Source organism: Convolutriloba macropyga, chromosome 1 (genome assembly GCF_964194025.1).
Source record: "Convolutriloba macropyga chromosome 1, txConMacr16.3, whole genome shotgun sequence".
NCBI classification, from domain to species: domain Eukaryota; kingdom Metazoa; phylum Xenacoelomorpha; order Acoela; family Convolutidae; genus Convolutriloba; species Convolutriloba macropyga.
Window position 1 is genome coordinate 36,111,093 of NC_134468.1, and position 19,445 is coordinate 36,130,537.

General features: G+C 34.2%; 3 protein-coding genes across 3 annotated transcripts; 1 reads left to right on the plus strand and 2 right to left on the minus strand.

Moving 5' to 3' along the window:
- The first annotated feature begins 1,253 nt into the window (after positions 1-1,253).
- LOC142348576 (uncharacterized) lies at positions 1,254-2,622 on the plus strand. The gene is made up of 2 exons (XM_075399970.1): positions 1,254-1,760; positions 1,995-2,622. The coding sequence occupies exons 1-2, from the start codon at positions 1,469-1,471 to the stop codon at positions 2,393-2,395; spliced, it is 693 nt and encodes a 230-aa protein (XP_075256085.1). The 5' UTR covers positions 1,254-1,468; the 3' UTR covers positions 2,396-2,622.
- Positions 2,623-2,702: 80 nt separating this feature from the next.
- Positions 2,703-14,191, minus strand: LOC142348568 (glucose-induced degradation protein 4 homolog). Its single transcript, XM_075399956.1, has 2 exons — positions 13,837-14,191; positions 2,703-3,316 (listed from the first exon to the last, which is right to left on the minus strand). The coding sequence occupies exons 1-2, from the start codon at positions 14,080-14,082 to the stop codon at positions 2,822-2,824; spliced, it is 741 nt and encodes a 246-aa protein (XP_075256071.1). The 5' UTR covers positions 14,083-14,191; the 3' UTR covers positions 2,703-2,821.
- A 506-nt stretch (positions 14,192-14,697) lies between these two features.
- LOC142348585 (Golgi to ER traffic protein 4 homolog) lies at positions 14,698-15,854 on the minus strand. Its single transcript, XM_075399982.1, has one exon. It carries the CDS (start codon positions 15,821-15,823, stop codon positions 14,795-14,797), a length of 1,029 nt encoding a protein of 342 aa, XP_075256097.1. The 5' UTR covers positions 15,824-15,854; the 3' UTR covers positions 14,698-14,794.
- Positions 15,855-19,445: the final 3,591 nt, after the last annotated feature.

The window sequence follows — 19,445 nt, forward strand, 5'->3', positions numbered from 1 at the left end:
GGTTTGGATTTATAATGGCTCAGAGAAACGGAGAATCGTTAAAATTAACAAAATGAGACCCCGCGGTTCTGCGAAAGAAACAAAGCGACATTTGTCCGCAAATATGAAAGAAAGTATGCGTCAAGATGAGAAACATATAAAAACTATAGCTTAGCAAACAGCAACTAATTGCTAAAAACAGTTAAATGCCAAAGAAAGAACAGAGATTCAAACTTGATAATTTTAATAGATTTAAGGTTTTTTTCAATAAAATCTCTAGCTAATAATATTGAGCAACCTACATGAATAATGCATTTTTTATGCCTAGTTTTTTTAAGAGTTTTTTTGAGAAAAAGTTAATTCATTACTTCAAGTAAAATTTATTGAGTCTCTGCTTGCACAAGACTCAATAAATTCAGGGTTGCACAACTGCACAAAATTGAGGAACAAAGGGGCCTCCCGTCCAGTTTTAGGAAGCAAAATGAATGAGGATTAATGAAGGGTTTTTGTGCTCTTGAAAGGAGGGGTAAACCAATTACTTGTTGCATATAATAAGGCAAGACAAGTTTCTAGTCAAGTAAATTCAGGTTACAATTTTTCAGTTTATGTTTTCTCGGTTAACCGTTTTGCTGGAAAAGTTTGGACGGAGTCAACTTTTTCTCATGCGTTGACTTCCTCTTGAAGTTGCGACTTTCATCCGCAACATGCCTAAACGCGCTGTTCTTTTCATGAACTTTTTGAAATCACCAAAAACTTTTTTTTTTCAAGAAAACGGTGAATCGAACGTTTTAAAAAGAAGTTTGTTGCATAAATGACGCATCTTGAGCAATTTCTGCGGTTTCGAGAAAAGAATTCGGAGGTACTGAGATGGCCTTCGAGCAGTTCAGAGATGAACCCAATTAGTTAGTTACGAGAAATGTTGAAGCGTTTTTCAGCTAGAAATGTTGTAATTGACTCAGGCATAGTCCATGAACCTGTAGGAAAACTATGGAAGCCTTCTGGATGTTAAAAAACTAAAAGCGTCAGTATGTGTTACTAGTTAAATATAGAAATACTGTTTTTATGATTTGACGTCACTATTTGATGATTTGACTTTTTTGATGATTTGACGTCCTTGACTTGTACGATTTTATTATCATCGCGTTTACCCACTATGGTTAAACTATTAAAACCTTAAACAATAAATTTTTAACCCTGATAAGTTCGAAAAAAGCGATATCTTACAAATACCTCATCAAAATTTCGCGCATCAAAGTCTTCCTAATGCAGCCACGCAGTTTTTACTACTTAATACTATTTAGTTACTTGTATAGTATGTAAATACGTTTGTTTCAATTTTCCAGATGTGAACAAAAACTACCTTCAGCCAGATGAAAACAATTCAGCCCCACTCAGACTTCAATATTACACAGAACACGAGCAGTGGCTGCTTCCGACGACTGCCTACATCCACAAAGTATTAGACTGGCACCACCCTTTAACTGCCAGTATGAACATGATAGCAATTGAGATCACATTACAACGTCGTTCATTATTCTTCGGATTGTTTCTCATCTACCCAAACGTTCTTCTTTATTTCCTCTCAGCCTTCGCATACCTTATCCCGCCAGAACCTGGCGAGAAAGTAAGCTTTGCAATGACTCTGCTACTGGCAGAGGTAGTCAATTTTGGGGCGATGCTGACCATTTTCCCATCCAGCTCTCTGAATGTTCCTGTTATTGTCTACTTCGCGTGCGCGGTGTCAGGTCAGATGATGCTCATGTGCATTTTGGCCATATTCGGTAAGTCTTTTTGACTTAAGCCGATGAAAACAGAATGTCCATACGATAAACGCAATATGTTAGGAGGCCGCATGCTTTTAATAGAAAACTTCATTGAATAAGAAAATCCATTCAAATACTGGTCATTCATTCTGTATATTTACCTTGGTTCTCTTAATAAGTTAGAACTTAAATTCAACCCTCAATAACTTCATCAGAGTCCCACAACCTATACATCACAGTAGTTCTTTTCAGTGGTAAAACTGAACTCGATGACAGATGAAACAGTTTCGAGGATCTTTAAGAAAAAAGTTGAACCCCTGAGTGGATCACATGAATTGAACAAGAAATATCAACGCAGAGAATCCACAAAATCATCTGCCGACGGAAGCCACGGATCAACTATTACTGTTGAGGACATCGACCAGCTTTCAGTTAGTGAAGGCTGCGAAACTGTTATTTCAGAAACAGAGCGAGTAGAACAAATTAATGCTGTCCAGCATATTTCGGATGTTTTGGACAGACTGGACACGAAGACTATCGACAGCTCGGTCTATTGCATTAAACTAGCAGCCATTTGTGATAGATGGTTCTTATGCTTTCATACTGTACTTACGATTGTCATTACGGCCATATTCATTTATCAGTTCTGTTAAATCATTGATCAAATCTTAATTTTGCGGTTTTTTCATAACCCGATTGTTTAAGCCAAGAGGCGTTTTTGGCTATCAGAATAATCTGTATTTAGAATCAAAATTTGATATATTTATGATATTACCCTTTGTGCTGTAATCGTGTATATTCTATCAACATTAATTTAGTGAATTAGCTTACTTGTAGATAAATCTACCTTCATTTTTATAATAAATTTATCCGAAATTTTGTAGTGTGCAGTTTCTGGTGAGTTTGGAGTGATTTCAAAATTGATTGTCCAGCAAAGTATTAATTCCCAAAATAGACCGATTTTAATGCAAAATAACCTGTCTGTATCTAAATTCAGAGCAAGCAGTATCTAATATTAACCAGAAAGTTCTCATTAATTCAGCTTATCTATATTTATATTTTTAAACATACTAATTGAGTCATCTAATCATGTAAACTCCGCAAAAATCATTTTGTTGAAATTCAAGTTTTAGATTCTGGAACCCGTTATCTTGCGGATTCTTCTGAAAGTAAAAGCCTTCAATTGTTCCAGAACTTTTCTCCAAGCAGATATAATAGAACCCTGAAAAGGAGCACAACTCTGATTCCTTAGAATTTGGATTACTTTTCGGGATTATGAACAGCTCCTTCCAGCGCATAAAAATTGCATCAGCATTTATGAGTTTATTGTAATCAAAGTCATCATCGTTGAAGGTCGTTTCAAATTGTTTGAAATGCTTTGTGAATTTCGACCAATGGATTTGATCAATGTCATAGTCTGCCTCCCATTTGCGGGTGAGAAATGGGTGCTTTTCACAGATAATTTCGCCTTGGAAGAAGGTCGTGGTTTCTGAGTTGGGTTCTGGGTGAAGATTGCAAATGGTTAGTCGCCCGCAGAGTGTGAAAGAGTCGTAATCGATGCTCTCAAAAACAACCTGAAACAGTGGCTAAAAGGTGCATATATAACAATTAGCTTATCATACAACCAAAATTTGCCGTTCAAAAAAACGATTGCAAAATTTACTTGTCAATAGAACAACCATATTAGACATTCACATTTACAAAACGCGAGCAACATTCTGATGATTAAACACTAAACAGCCAGCAAGAAGGCTCGTTAATATACGTCACTCGTCTCATTCACATTTTTAACTGAATTGTCTCCCAAGAGAAAGAAAACAATTATTCGAAAGCAATTGTTAAATGAGTAAATGGTTTTAACCGAAATACATTAAATGAAATAATGGCAGGTATGATACCTGTCATTAATACGACTACGAGAAAAGACAAACAATAAAAGAGAACAACGACAACAACATTAATTACGGTCTAACTCATTTTCTATTGGTTCTTCTTTTAAAAGAAACACTGACTAACGAAGTCAAAATTGCATCAACTAAAACCTAAACAAATCAACTTATACTTCACTTCAAGCAGACGGGAGCTGTCCGTAATGAGATTCGGCAAAAAATCGACAAAAACGAGCACAAAAGGCTTTAAGGCATCATAACCATCTGCTTTCAACTAAAAATACTAGATAGATTTTTATGCAAATTCTTATAAGTCAACGAGATCGGTCATCAAAGCGATAATGAACTAAATAATGCCATCTTGGAGAGCCGTTGAGACCTGCTATAAATGAGACCAGGAGGCAAGAAAAACGACATAAGCAGTTAACAAAAAAAGTTAATGATGACCAAAATTTTTTACAAGCACAAATCAAACCAGACAAAAGTCTAAATAGCATCAAAAAGCATCAGATAGAAATCTAAATAGCATCAGAACAAATTATAGTTCTCTAGAAAGAATATGAGACCGGTCCTGAATGCGACTAGGAAATAAGTCGATAATAGAGCAAACTTAAGGTCAAGCTAAAGTCGACAAAACAAAAGCAAAAAGTTTGCAAAAGCGTTCATAATTTTGATAATAATTAATTTCAAAATCAAATATAGCTGGCAGATTGCCAGAAAAAAGCCGCAAGTAGGTAGATCTGCAGTCTCAGCAAAAAGTAAAAAAGACAGACCAAAAAATTTTGTCTTTTCATTGAAGGCTGATATGTTATGTTTTGATTAAAAATCTGTTTAAGTTTGTGCTGCCTCTATTAGCTGCTCTCAAATAACTTTCATTTAGAGTGACACACACCTATTTGACCTTATCTCTTTGAATTGAAGTTAAAAAAAGTCAATTTCAAAGTGAGGAAGAAATTTTTGAGAGTGAGGTAAGTCAAGTGTGACCAAAAAATTAATCACACGAACGAACAGAAAAATTCACTCAAATAAGAGCGAAAAATGACGTGACGCACGCACTTCAGTTGAAATTCCATGAACGAAAGAACAAAAAGCACAAGTGAAGTGGTTGTGACGTCATATGGTCGTAACAAAAATCTTGACGACGAAATAAAGAAAAACCAAGAGAAGCGCAATAATAGCCCCAGCTATCGCTGTGCGGCTATTAATAATTTATTATGCAGGTTCTGAATTTATTAAGCAGGTTGAATTTATTAAGCAGGTTCTGTTATACTTTAATGGGAACTCATTGGGACCTGTCATTATCCACAACATATTCGACTGCAAAAAAAGCGCCCAACAAATACCCAAAAAGCAAAAATTTTGGGAGAAAACGGTGGCAAAGCAACTAAAACCACGAGGAATCACAAAACAGATTATAAAAGTTCAATTGATTTATTTGTCAAAGCCAACGGGAACCATTATTAATGTTGTAATGTGACACGAAAACAAAAAAGAAACTCAGTAAAGGGTAAATATCCGGAAACCACAAAATAATTATGAAAACTCGAAGTATAAGAGCCAAAATACAATTAAATTAAAAACAAAACCATTATAAAGTTTCAGTTTTTTCTCTAAACAGAAGATGTAGCCAGTTTTTCCTGAGACTATGCTACAAGTTGACAGCAATAAGATAAAAATTGTGTAAAATTTCACTGATTCTTAAAACCAAATATTTTCAAAAGTCATAACAACCATAAACTTTCAACTCATGGAAAACATACCCTGAAGATTGCCGTAAAATAGCCTCCGTTGATTCCCATAACTCTATTGGGATTGAAAGAAGAGAAAATATCAATAAAAATTGATTTTTGTATAAAAACATTTTTAAGTGCGATTTATTTTGATGTCATTTCGTAATTGAACATACTCCTCTCTCTGAGTGAGAGGCTACAGGGCCTAGTATCAATACCAATAAGCATTATAGATAGTAACTAAAACAATGTTCAAGTACCGGGCATCTAAAAATGGGCTTTATGGGTTTATCCCGTTTCTATTTCTGACTTTGATTTTTTTTATACTGAATCTCTTCATTTTGAATTGCTTTGCTGAGCAGCTGCTGTTTAAAAAGACTTTAAGCAAAATGACAGAAGAGTGAAAATAGCCTAGAGAAGTCAAAAAGATTTTACGCAAACTGTCGAAAAAGCGGCAAAATAGGTAAAGCGAAAAAAAGTTAGACGATGTAAAAAAAAAAGCAGGACAAGTCCTGACGTACAATTCAAAGAATTTTCATTGACTAAACAAAAACTAGGCCTAGAACGGACTATGAGTGAATTGGGAGAACCATTCAGAAAAAAAACCAGATAAAAAAATTGGAAAAACAGTAAAAATCCAAGTGAAATTGCCGCATGTGAACAAAATCATGAAAATGTGTGAACAGATCTTAAAACATAGCCGGAAGAATCCGGAAGCCACTCGAAGCGCAAAAACTTCACAAAAAACAGTAATTACAGCTGAAGCCATTACTTTTGAATTAAACCATAAACTCGTTAGTCCCCCGGTCTAATCTAAAAATTGCTGAAATTTAAACCACTCACCAAGAGAAACAAAAGGCATCAAAAATATATTATTGAAAACGTTTGGTAACGTTAAAAAAGTGCAAATAATTAGAATGGTCAAATACTGAACGGCTGAAAAAGGTGACAGGGCTATCGATTGCCCTCAATATTTCATGATTCTAATTTCAAAAAGATCGCGAAAGCAAACAGCAGATAAAAATAATAACTTCAAAACTAAGTTAAATTTTTCAAAAATAATGCTCAAATTTAAGAATAAGAAAACTACTATACTTAGATTTCCAATCACTGCAATTAAGACAAACACAACATATAATTCTGATTTGTTGTATATATGCTAGACAACATGATTTCAAACTAATTCAAATATTAAAATAATCAGAAAAGCAACAATAATATTCAAGGGAAAAAATCGTTTAAGAAAAATACCAAGGTCGGAAAAATATTACAATGAAAATTAATAAGTGAAAATATTGAAAAAGACTACCTAGCCAACTCTCAGTACTGCCTTATGTTGAATGAAATCAATTGCAAACCAAAGAAATGACGAAAATCTAAGAAAAAGCTGAAAGCATTCACTTTTATAAAAACTGAAAAAATCAATATAAACAATATAAATGTAGGTGCCAGGACAGAGCTACAATGATACAAACAGGAATGTGAAGAATATGAACAAAATGTAAGGAACACTGTAACAAAGACTATTTTTTGATTATCGAAAGTTAAAAATTAAATAAAAAACAAGAAAAACGAATACCTTTCATTTTTCAGCATTCGAGACATAGAAAAGTCAACGAGTCATCCGAGAAAAAGTTTCATCCTCCTAAACAGAAGAAAAAAGAGAAAAAGCAGAAATAAAACATAGGAAACATTGAAACATTTTGCAAAAAATGGTCAAAAAATTTTTACATTAATAAAAAAAATTAACTGTTTTTCAAAAATTTAACGCTAGAAAATGATTGATATTTTTATTGAAACGAAGAAATTAAATCCCCTCATGCTGCACAAAAAGACTATTTCTAGTATTTAAAACCAAAATATAGACAAGAAACTGAGAAAAATTGGAAAAAACTACCAAAATCGGATTAGCATTTGTACAATTTTATAAAATTAAATTACATCGAGGTAGAGAGGCGTTGAGTATATGCATTATCAACGGGAAAATGCCATAATAACTGATTTTTGACAAAAAACGGCTAAAAGATCCAAAATTGAAAAAATTTTACATTAATAAAAAAAATTAACTGTTTTTCAAAAATTTAACGCTAAAAAATGATTGATATTTTTATTGAAACGAAATTAAATCCCCTCATGCTGCACAAAAAGACTATTTCTAGTATTTAAAACCAAAAAATAGACAAGAAACTGAGAAAAATTGGAAAAAACTACCAAAATCGGATTAGCATTTGTACAATTTTATAAAATTAAATTACATCGAGGTAGAGAGGCGTTGAGTATATGCATTATCAACGGGAAAATGCCATAATAACTGATTTTTGACAAAAAACGGCTAAAAGATCCAAAATTGAAAAATTTTTACATTAATAAAAAAAAATTAACTGTTTTTCAAAAATTTAACGCTAAAAAATGATTGATATTTTTATTGAAACGAAATTAAATCCCCTCATGCTGCACAAAAAGACTATTTCTAGTATTTAAAACCAAAATATAGACAAGAAACTGAAAAAAATTGGAAAAAACTACCAAAATCGGATTAGCATTTGTACAACTTTATAAAATTAAATTACATCGAGGTAGAGAGGCGTTGAGTATATGCATTATCAACGGGAAAATGCCATAATAACTGATTTTTGACAAAAAACGGCTAAAAGATCCAAAATTGAAAAATTTTTACATTAATAAAAAAAATTAACTGTTTTTCAAAAATTCAACGCTAAAAAATGATTGATATTTTTATTGAAACGAAATTAAATCCCCTCATGCTGCACAAAAAGACTATTTCTAGTATTTAAAACCAAAATATAGACAAGAAACTGAGAAAAATGGAAAAAACTACCAAATCGGATTAGCATTTGTACAATTTTATAAAATTAAATTACATCGAGGTAGAGAGGCGTTGAGTATATGCATTATCAACGGGAAAATGCCATAATAACTGATTTTTGACAAAAAACGGCTAAAAGATCCAAAATTGAAAAAATTTTACATTAATAAAAAAAATTAACTGTTTTTCAAAAATTTAACGCTAAAAAATGATTGATATTTTTATTGAAACGAAATTAAATCCCCTCATGCTGCACAAAAAGACTATTTCTAGTATTTAAAACCAAAATATAGACAAGAAACTGAGAAAAATTGGAAAAAACTACCAAAATCGGATTAGCATTTGTACAATTTTATAAAATTAAATTACATCGAGGTAGAGAGGCGTTGAGTATATGCATTATCAACGGGAAAATGCCATAATAACTGATTTTTGACAAAAAACGGCTAAAAGATCCAAAATTGAAAAATTTTTACATTAATAAAAAAAATTAACTGTTTTTCAAAAATTTAACGCTAAAAAATGATTGATATTTTTATTGAAACGAAATTAAATCCCCTCATGCTGCACAAAAAGACTATTTCTAGTATTTAAAACCAAAATATAGACAAGAAACTGAGAAAAATTGGAAAAAACTACCAAAATCGGATTAGCATTTGTACAACTTTATAAAATTAAATTACATCGAGGTAGAGAGGCGTTGAGTATATGCATTATCAACGGGAAAATGCCATAATAACTGATTTTTGACAACAAACGGCTAAAAGATCCAAAATTGAAAAATTTTTACATTAATAAAAAAAATTAACTGTTTTTCAAAAATTCAACGCTAAAAAATGATTGATATTTTTATTGAAACGAAATTAAATCCCCTCATGCTGCACAAAAAGACTATTTCTAGTATTTAAAACCAAAATATAGACAAGAAACTGAGAAAAATTGGAAAAAACTACCAAAATCGGATTAGCATTTGTGCAACTTTATAAAATTAAATTACATCGAGGTAGAGAGGCGTTGAGTATATGCATTATCAACGGGAAAATGCCATAATAACTGATTTTTGACAAAAAACGGCTAAAAGATCCAAAATTGAAAAATTTTTACATTAATAAAAAAAATTAACTGTTTTTCAAAAATTTAACGCTAAGAAATGATTGATATTTTTATTGAAACGAAATTAAATCCCCTCATGCTGCACAAAAAGACTATTTCTAGTATTTAAAACCAAAATATAGACAAGAAACTGAGAAAAATTGGAAAAAACTACCAAAATCGGATTAGCATTTGTACAACTTTATAAAATTAAATTACATCGAGGTAGAGAGGCGTTGAGTATATGCATTATCAACGGGAAAATGCCATAATAACTGATTTTTGACAAAAAACGGCTAAAAGATCCAAAATTGAAAAATTTTTACATTAATAAAAAAGATTAACTGTTTTTCAAAAATTTAACGCTAAAAAATGATTGATATTTTTATTGAAACGAAATTAAATCCCCTCATGCTGCACAAAAAGACTATTTCTAGTATTTAAAACCAAAATATAGACAAGAAATTGAGAAAAATGGAAAAAAACTACCAAATCGGATTAGCATTTGTACAACTTTATAAAATTAAATTACATCGAGGTAGAGAGGCGTTGAGTATATGCATTATCAACGGGAAAATGCCATAATAACTGATTTTTGACAAAAAACGGCTAAAAGATCCAAAATTGAAAAATTTTTACATTAATAAAAAAATTAACTGTTTTTCAAAAATTCAACGCTTAAAAATGATTGATATTTTTATTGAAACGAAATTAAATCCCCTCATGCTGCACAAAAAGACTATTTCTAGTATTTAAAACCAAAATATAGACAAGAAACTGAGAAAAATTGGAAAAAACTACCAAAATCGGATTAGCATTTGTACAATTTTATAAATTTAAATTACATCGAGGTAGAGAGGCGTTGAGTATATGCATTATCAACGGGAAAATGCCATAATAACTGATTTTTGACAAAAAACGGCTAAAAGAACCAAAATTGAAAAATTTTTACATTAATAAAAAAAATTAACTGTTTTTCAAAAATTCAACGCTAAAAAATGATTGATATTTTTATTGAAACGAAATTAAATCCCGTCATGCTGCACAAAAAGACTATTTCTAGTATTTAAAACCAAAATATAGACAAGAAACTGAGAAAAATTGGAAAAAACTACCAAAATCGGATTAGCATTTGTACAACTTTATAAAATTAAATTACATCGAGGTAGAGAGGCGTTGAGTATATGCATTATCAACGGGAAAATGCCATAATAACTGATTTTTGACAAAAAACGGCTAAAAGATCCAAAATTGAAAAAAAATAAAAAAGAGAAAAATTAATTAAAAAAACATAGCTGGCAGATTGCCAGAAAATAGCCGCAATAGATTCGTAGATCGGCAGTCTAAAAAAACAGTAAAAAAGACAGACCAAAAAAATTCGTCTTTTCATTGAAGGCTGATCTGTTATATTTTGATTAAAAATCTGTATAAGTTATTGCTGACTCTATTAGCTGATCTCAAATAACCTTCATTTAGAGTGATACACACCCATTTGACCTTATCTCTTTGAATTAAAGTAAATAAAAGTCAATTTCAAAGTGAGGAAGTCATTTTTGAGAGTGAGGTAAGTCAAGTGTGACCAAAAATTTAATCACGCGCATGAACAAAAAAACTCGCTCCACTAAGAGCGAAAAATGACGTCACACATGCAATTCAGTTGAAATTGCATGAACGAATGAACAAAAAATGGCTGTGACGTCATATGGTCGTAACAAAAATCATGACGACGAAATAAAAAAAAACCAAGAGAAGGCCAATAATAGCCTCAGCTATCGCTGTGCGGCTATTAATCAAGAAATATGTGCCAATTTTGAACTTGAAACGCGTTTTCAGGCCCTGCAGAACACTGTGGTATTCATTTCCAAGATTTAAACTTCAATATAGCACCGAATAAAAATCTTGAAACCATTTCTACAAAAAAAAAACAAATTACAAGCAAAAAATTGGGCCACTTAGACGAAAAAACGGCTAAAAACGGTTATCTCTGTGCCATTCAGTCCAAAACTACCTTTCAAAGTCAAAAAGTCATTCACTAGACGCAGCGCATGATCAAAAACTTCTCTCGCTCAGAAAAAATAAGTTCACACGGCAATTTTACTCGCTTTCGCTTTTAGGTCAAAACAGCGTCTGAACGAATAGTACTTACGGTAAAAAAAAAACCTTAAGAACATAGCCGGAAGAATTCCGGAAACGACTCGAAGAGTTGTCTTCATGAAAGAATTACCTTTCAAATAAACTGTTTTATAATAAAATGTCTACAAACAACAACAAAAATTCTGTCAAAAAATGAAGACAAAACCAACTAAACTAAAAATTACATTCCTCCTGCATATAAAACAATCCAATTCTTTTTACGCAATTGAAAACATCAAAGTATGCCAGCATCAGAAATCAAGCCATATTAGGCTCCCAAAATTTTAATTTACAAGAAAAAGGTGAATACTGAAAGATAATTCCAAAAATTGTTACAAAATTTTTCAATTTTCGAAAACTCTTAATCGAAATACTATATTACAATCAAAACAGAAATCAATTAGTAACTAAATAAACTTTGTCGCTTAAAGGTTAACAATAGTTGTCGCTTCATATCAGAAGGAACGCGATAAAACTAAACAATGACCCAAAAACTTAAATCGAAATTAATCATGAAAAAACTAAAGAGACAGAACAATATTCAGACGCAAAAATTCGTATTTTACCAAAACCAAGCCCTAAGAATATTCACAGAAAAGAGTTGTTCAAAATTTTTAAAAGTGAAGGTAGCGAAACCTCAGAACTATATTACATTGAGTAAAATCAACTGCAAAAAAAAACTTCAAAGGAAAATGACAAAAAACATTAGTTCAAATCAAATAAAATTCAAAGGAAAACGACAAAAAGAATTAGTTCAAATCAATTATTTTCAGTTTTATAAAAACAGGCAGGGCGAATAAATTTATAATTCATAGGAAAATGGTAGAAGGAAACATGCTAGAATAGGGAGAACACATACATTGTTATTACAATCCTCGTACATTTAAAAAAAAATAATTCGCAATTTCTGAAAAATCAAAACTAAATAAAACCTAATTAAAATTTAAAATGAAAAAAATTGAAAATATGATTTTGTTTGTTAATAAGCAATCGAGGTTTAAGAAGATAACATACCCATCCTCCTGTCTCAATAAGAAGTTAAAAGAGCGCAATTGCGAAACAGTAGAACAATTTGCAAAAAAACTGTTCAAAATATGGCAGAAATTTTCACTGAATTTTAAAGAGTTGCGGCCAAAAACAACTCAATGAGCAACCAAACGAAACCAAAACTAACGATGGAGCACCAAGAGACTTTTAATGGTTAACAAACTCAAAATACAAACAAAAAAATTGAAAACTTTGAAAAAAAACCGCCAAAATTGGATTATTATGTGTACATTTTTATAAAACAAAAACACCTCACGTCCAAAAGAGGGATCAAATTCAGGAATTATCAAAAAGAGGTTGACAGATGTACCACTTTGGTAAAATAAAGTCCGCTTAAAAAGCCAAAAATGAAGCAAAAATGAAAAAAAAAAACAAAAATTGACAAAAAAAATTGAGAAAAATGGGCCAATTTTGCACTTTAAACGCATTATCAAGATCTCAAAAACATTGTGGCTTCGATTTCAGATGTTTGCATTTTTATGCGGTATCGATCAAAATTTACTTCAACAAGAAACCAAGTTACAATTAAAAAAAATTGGGCCAAATGGACGAAAAACGGCTAAAAACTCATCTATATGCGCCAATCTCTCAAAAACTCTTTTCAAAGTCAAAAAGTCATTCACTGAACGTAGCGCATGAACAATAAACTTCTTTCGATCAGAAAAATCAGTTCACACGGCACTTTTACTCGCTTTCACTATTAGGTCAAAACGCCACCTGAACAAACAGTACTTCCTGTAAAAAAAAAAAGACCAAGAGAAAACCAATACTCCTCTTCGAGTCGTAAAAACCAATACTCTTCTTCGAGTCTTAAAAAAAGACAGCGCCCCAATACAATTCAAATTCTTTGAATTGTAAAAAATAGGAGCGCTATAATAGCCGGCTGAGAAGATGAGGGCGGCTATTAACAAGAAAGAATAAAATGTAACTGCTTGGGAACCCAGTTGTACCTCTCATTAAGCACGAAAAGTCAAAGCAAAAAATGTCAATCACAAAAGTTGATCGCGAGGTCACAAGTCAAGCGGATATTTTGCATAAAAACAAAATGAGACACGACTACAATAATTGCTTTGAACTTCGTTAGAGATCAATTTACCGACTAATACCTGACGAAATGCTCTCGCTATAGATTGTCGCCTGTTTTAGCGGCACTGCGCTAAAATAAATTCACAAATGGGCATCAGGTTATTAGGACTTATTGTAGACCTCTACTATGATGTTCAACAGAAAAAGATATGACCAAATCTGCTTCAGCTATAACTGTAGAAAAGAAACACTTGTCCTATAGTCACAAAAAACCGAAAGAATGCCAATTACTGCTTCTTCAGTTATCTCTTTCTCAGCTATTAATACAAATAAATTAATATGTTATTAACCTCAACTGGACACCTCTGTGTGCTACCACTCTGTTCACCCTTGAACTTCGCTCCATCTCTGAGCGCCCGAACACAGTTGTAGTGCCGGGGCTGCCTAGTAACACTCCTCACAGGCGGCAGAGGTTGCAGCGCAAAGCCATTGTCAGATGATGCTGAACCACTTTCTGTCATCCTCTTGATTCCAGATTCTTCTGAGGTCCCAGAGAATGAAGTATTGATTGTGGGATTGGACTGGCTACACTCCATGTCAGCGATCCAACATTGCCAGCAATTCTCAGGCTGACAACTCAACACTCCCAACTTAGAAACAATTACAATGGTTGACAATCACATTCAGTCACAACACAAGTCAATAACATCTGAAATACGTACTCATCAAGTTCAATTTTATGCACAAATTGCTAACTGTGATACACGTCGTTTCAAAATTGCAAATGAAACCAAATCTAGCATCCTGAAGCTAAACCTTTTTCAAAAAATCTCAATTCGTCCAAATTTCAAATCAACTGTGCGCAGTTCTTAATTCGCCTGATACGAGGACGCCGGTAGAGAAGAACGGGCGTACAGCAGAATGAGATCCAGAGCCGAATATTTACCGAGCTCTTATTGGTAGATCGTCAACTCGTTACTAAATAGGGCAGCGAACGTCTATGCGCGGTGGCAACAACCCCGTTCGTATTTTTTTTACATTTGTTGTACTTCAGTGTTGCAGCAATCAAATTGAAGCAATCCGCTCTGATTCTCATTCGCCTCTGCGCCAGTTTTGCTCTAATACTTAGCTCCGCATGAGACATTATGAACTAAATTCAGAAGAGACAATTCACTCCACTGTCCTCATCCAATAATTGCTTCAGAAGAAACCCGTACCGAACATCAATTCAAATTTATATCAAATCAAATAAGGACGAACTTTATAAACAATTTAAAAGTTTATATTACGACCAATATCAACAATAATCTAATCGAGATCCGATGCCTCAATTTTCGGCTCGCTGATTTTGATTCGTTTGGAGTCTCGGTTCAAATCTGTGGAATCATCTGCGTTTTCATCAGCAGACAGGAACTCATCTTCATCGCCTGCTTTGTCAGCATCTCCATCGCCCATAGTTTCAAAGAGGGAATCCAAAAGACCCATTAAACCACCCCCACCGGACGGCTTTGGAACCGATAAACCGAAATACTTCACGCCAATTTTCTCCAAACACGGCGCAAAACTTTGGTCTCTCTTCAAAGATTTCTCATAAGCGCTTGTCAGGCGCAAATAATTGTCTAACTTTCCATTCGGAATGTGAACTAGTAGGAAATAGCAGCAATTAAGCAAAGGGAAATCGAAGGGGATATTTTTTGTTTGTATTTTGGGATGACACTGAACGTAGAAGTCCAAAAAGGTTTTCGCATATTCAACTTCTTCAATGACTAGGTACTGCAGAATAGCTTGAGCTGCGAATAATGAGACCTCAGTTTGAAGGCCAGCATGTGATAATTTGATACAGAACAAGGCACATTTCTTAGGATCTGATGAAAAAATGTAGTGATATCTGGCCTTTTGAAGCTGGAATTCCTCTTCGTACATCTTAGCTAAATACAAATGCAGCACAGGATTTCCACGGGGCAATTTTTGGGTTTTTGATTTTTTAACTGCTAAGTTTATAACTGAAATTCTATCGTCAGCTTGTTCTGAAAGCCGCCCTAATATCGACTTGAATTCAATCATTCTCTCGTGATTTCCAAATTCTGATGCTTTTGAAGCCAAATTGACATACTGATTCAGAAGATCGAACGTACTGTGAAAAACAGCATGATCAATGAATATGTTAGCACTGTAAGTAATGAGTTCGAAAGCGTCGGGGTAATTCTCTGAATTAGAATAACGGAACAGAAGCGTGTTACACAACTGATGCGCCTCGTAGAAATTGCCAGCTTCAACGTGTGTCTTAAACTTCGACCTCAATCGTCGCCCAGAAGAATCTTTAGCGGTGGGAGGCATCGGTAATAAGCGTTCCTTCAATGAAAATCTGAAAAAGTTATGTTGATATCAACAATAACAAAGCAGCAGAGCAATTTGCAAAATAGGGTGTCAGGACAATTTACCCTATGCCATTATACCCAATACCAATATACCCAATGCCATTATGCCCAATGTACTTTGATATTTTCGTTCAATAATCCGACTACAAATTAGCAGTTGCCATTACTCGTATGTTTTAACATACTTAATGAGCATGACCATGCCTCAGCGGCACGTGGGACTTGGTATGAAACTATCACAATCAAACAAGGGATTAAATTATCCGCTTGTTAAATTATACGTGTACGAGCTATTTTCTGCTAATTAGTACTCGGATTATGGAACGAAAATGTATATGTGAATTGGGTATAATGGCATTAGGTATTTTGGCATTGGGTATTTTGGCACTGGGTAAATTGTCATGTAACCGCAAATTAGAAAAGGCATTCCGTTTAAAAAATAACTCACGTACATTTTACGATTTCACCGATACATAATACAGGTGAAAGATTAGATGCGATCGATTTGAAGACGTGCAAAACTAAGATTGAGATCAAAAAGAAATATAAACACTAATTGTTCTACGTACTAATGAGATCGAAAAGAAAACATTTCAATTCCTGGCTTTAAGCTTTGTGATTTCCGAGAATGACTCAGGTATAAATGATTTTAATATCTTGTGATCCATTTTCCCCTATTTAGAGTGCAATGACTTATATTGATAAGATATCCCATTTAATGGGTCTAAAAACTTTTTGAGTGTGATGAAATCAGTAAAGTGTAGTTAAAATACTGACATTCATCAAATACTGACACTCATTTTTGACACAGTCCAGAGGCCTGTTGCCCTCTATCATTTATTCATGCTTCAACTAAGTAGGATTTCATCCGCGAAAAGACGTTTCGGGATTGCGATTTTTTCTCGCAGAACATCTTCGGAGCTAGGATAGATTTCAGTTAACGTTCTGTTTCTGATTGCTTTTCGTCTTTCAAGCACCATCTAGTTTGTGTGCAGTGTGCAGTCCGACCGCCATGATATTTCAGGCTGTTCTTGGAAATTGAGTATAGAATATAGAATCTGTCATTTGTCGACTGGAGAGGATCGGTTCAAATTTTCAAATGGGCTACTTCGTTTTTCGTATTTTAAAATGATAACATGCAGCAGCGGAATTAATGATAAGAAAAGCACTTTTCGCGGCTTGCATCGTGTTGTCTGCATTTCAAATGCATTTTTTCCGCTTCAAATGCTAAAATAGGACACATTCGTGTACTAGACGTTCAGTTTGTCCATTTAAGCATTTGTATTTTGTAGTGCAAGTGCTTTACTTGTTGTCCTTTACTGATTTCGCGTTCGTTCCTCGGCTGTCAAATGATATGCATTTTGATTGATTTTCCTGTTGGATTTGGATAGGGTATTCTGAGCCTCACAAAAGAATTATTAGACCATCTGATGCAGGCAGCACTTTAAATATGCAATGGATCCGGTAATTGGAAGTCAAGGAAAATGGTTGGTAATCTGTCAAGTCTGAATTCAACTCGATGTTTGCGCTCTTTGTGGTTTCCATGTCGTAGTATTATAATGCACAATCTACACCCTAAGGGTGTAGATTGTGCATTATAATACTACGACATGGCAACCACGAAGAGCGCAAACGTCGAGTTAAATTCAGACCTGACAGATTACCAACCATTTTCCATTGATAAGATATCCCATTTAATGGGTCTAAAAACTTTTTGAGTGTGATGAAATCATTAAAGTGTAGTTAAAATACTGACATTCATCAAATACTGACACTCATTTTTGAAACAGTCCAGAGGCCTGTTGCCCTCTATCATTTATTCATGCTTCAACTAAGTAGGATTTCATCCGCGAAAAGACGTTTCGGGCTTGCGATTTTTTCTCGCAAAACATCTTCGGAGCTAGGATAGATTTCAGTTAACGTTCTGTTTCTGATTCCTTTTCGTGTCTTTCAAGCACCATCTAGTTTGTGTGCAGTCCGACCGCCATGATATTTCAGGCTGTTCTTGGAAATTGAGTATAGAATATAGAATCTGTCATTTGTCGACTGGAGAGGATCGGTTCAAGTTTTCAAATGGGCTACTTCGTTTTTCGTATTTTAAAATGATAACATGCAGCAGCCGAATTAATGATAGGAAAAGCACTTTTCGCGGCTTACATCGTATTGTCTGCATTTCAAATGCATTTTTTGCGCTTTAAATGCTAAAATAGGGCACATTCGTGTACTAGACTAGACGTTCAGTTTGTCCATTTAAGCATTTGTATTTTGTAGTGCCAGTGCTTTACTTGTTGTCCTTTACTGATTTCGCGTTCGTTCCTCGGCTGTCAAATGATATGCATTTTGATTGATTTTCTTGTTGGATTTGGATTGGGTATTCTGAGCCTCACAAAAGAATGGTTCGACCATCTGATGCAGGCAGCACCTTAAATATGCAATGGATCCGGTAATTGGAAGTCAAGGAAAATGGTTGGTAATCTGTCAAGTCTGAATTTAACTCGACGTTTGCGCTCTTCGTGGCTTCCATGTCGTAGTATTATAATGCACAATCTACACCCTTAGTGGAATTCTCTTTTGATGACCCAAAAATCGTGATTTGCCGTGCTTATTAATGGGGACTCTAATTATATCTAATTGCTCATCAGCTTGAGGTAATATTTATTGAGGACTATGACTTCAAACCTCCTTTTACAACTTCTTTGTTTCTCAAATGCATCTTCGAAAGCGAAAATTAGTTAATCAGAGATGACTTGTCTCCTAAGTGTAAAATAAAAACAACACAAAGAACACCAATAAATCTAAGATCCAAGATGACTTGGAATAATTGAACTGTATATTCGCAATTGACTGAACTGTGCGAATTATTAGTACAATAATAACTTTCCTGTCTTAAACTTTCCTATCTCTTAATTATTTGCTCTCCAACGAAGTTTGTAGCAATTATATTAGTCCTGTCGGTCTTTTTTAATGCGATTTTTCGTTTGACGCTTTTGACTTTTCGTCCTCAAACAGGGGATAAACAGGTAGCGCCCAGCGGGCATTAAGTGCTCTTAGAGCCTTTCAGCTCTGTTTCGACTCAAACTGCTTTGGAGACTCATACTTATGGTGTGAAGGGCGGTTCGTAGGACGCCACTGTTGACCCCCCCCACACCCACACACACACACGCACACACACACACACACGCACACACACACACACACGCACACACACACACACACACACACACACGCGCACACACACACACATACACACACACAAACAAACACACACACACACACACACGCACACACACACGCACAGACACACACGCGCGCACACACACACGCGCACACACACACACACATACACACACACAAACACACACACACACGCGCACACACGCACACACACACACACACACGCACACACACACACACATCACACACATACTGCCCCATCCCCCACAGCGCTGTTGCCCCCACCCCACTATTGCCCACCCCCGTCCCTCCCCATCAGCCCCCGGTGCACCCCCTAACCCCCGTGGTTATTACGTTCGAACAAAAGATTGCTAAAAATACGCAATTTTTTACTACTAATTTTCACA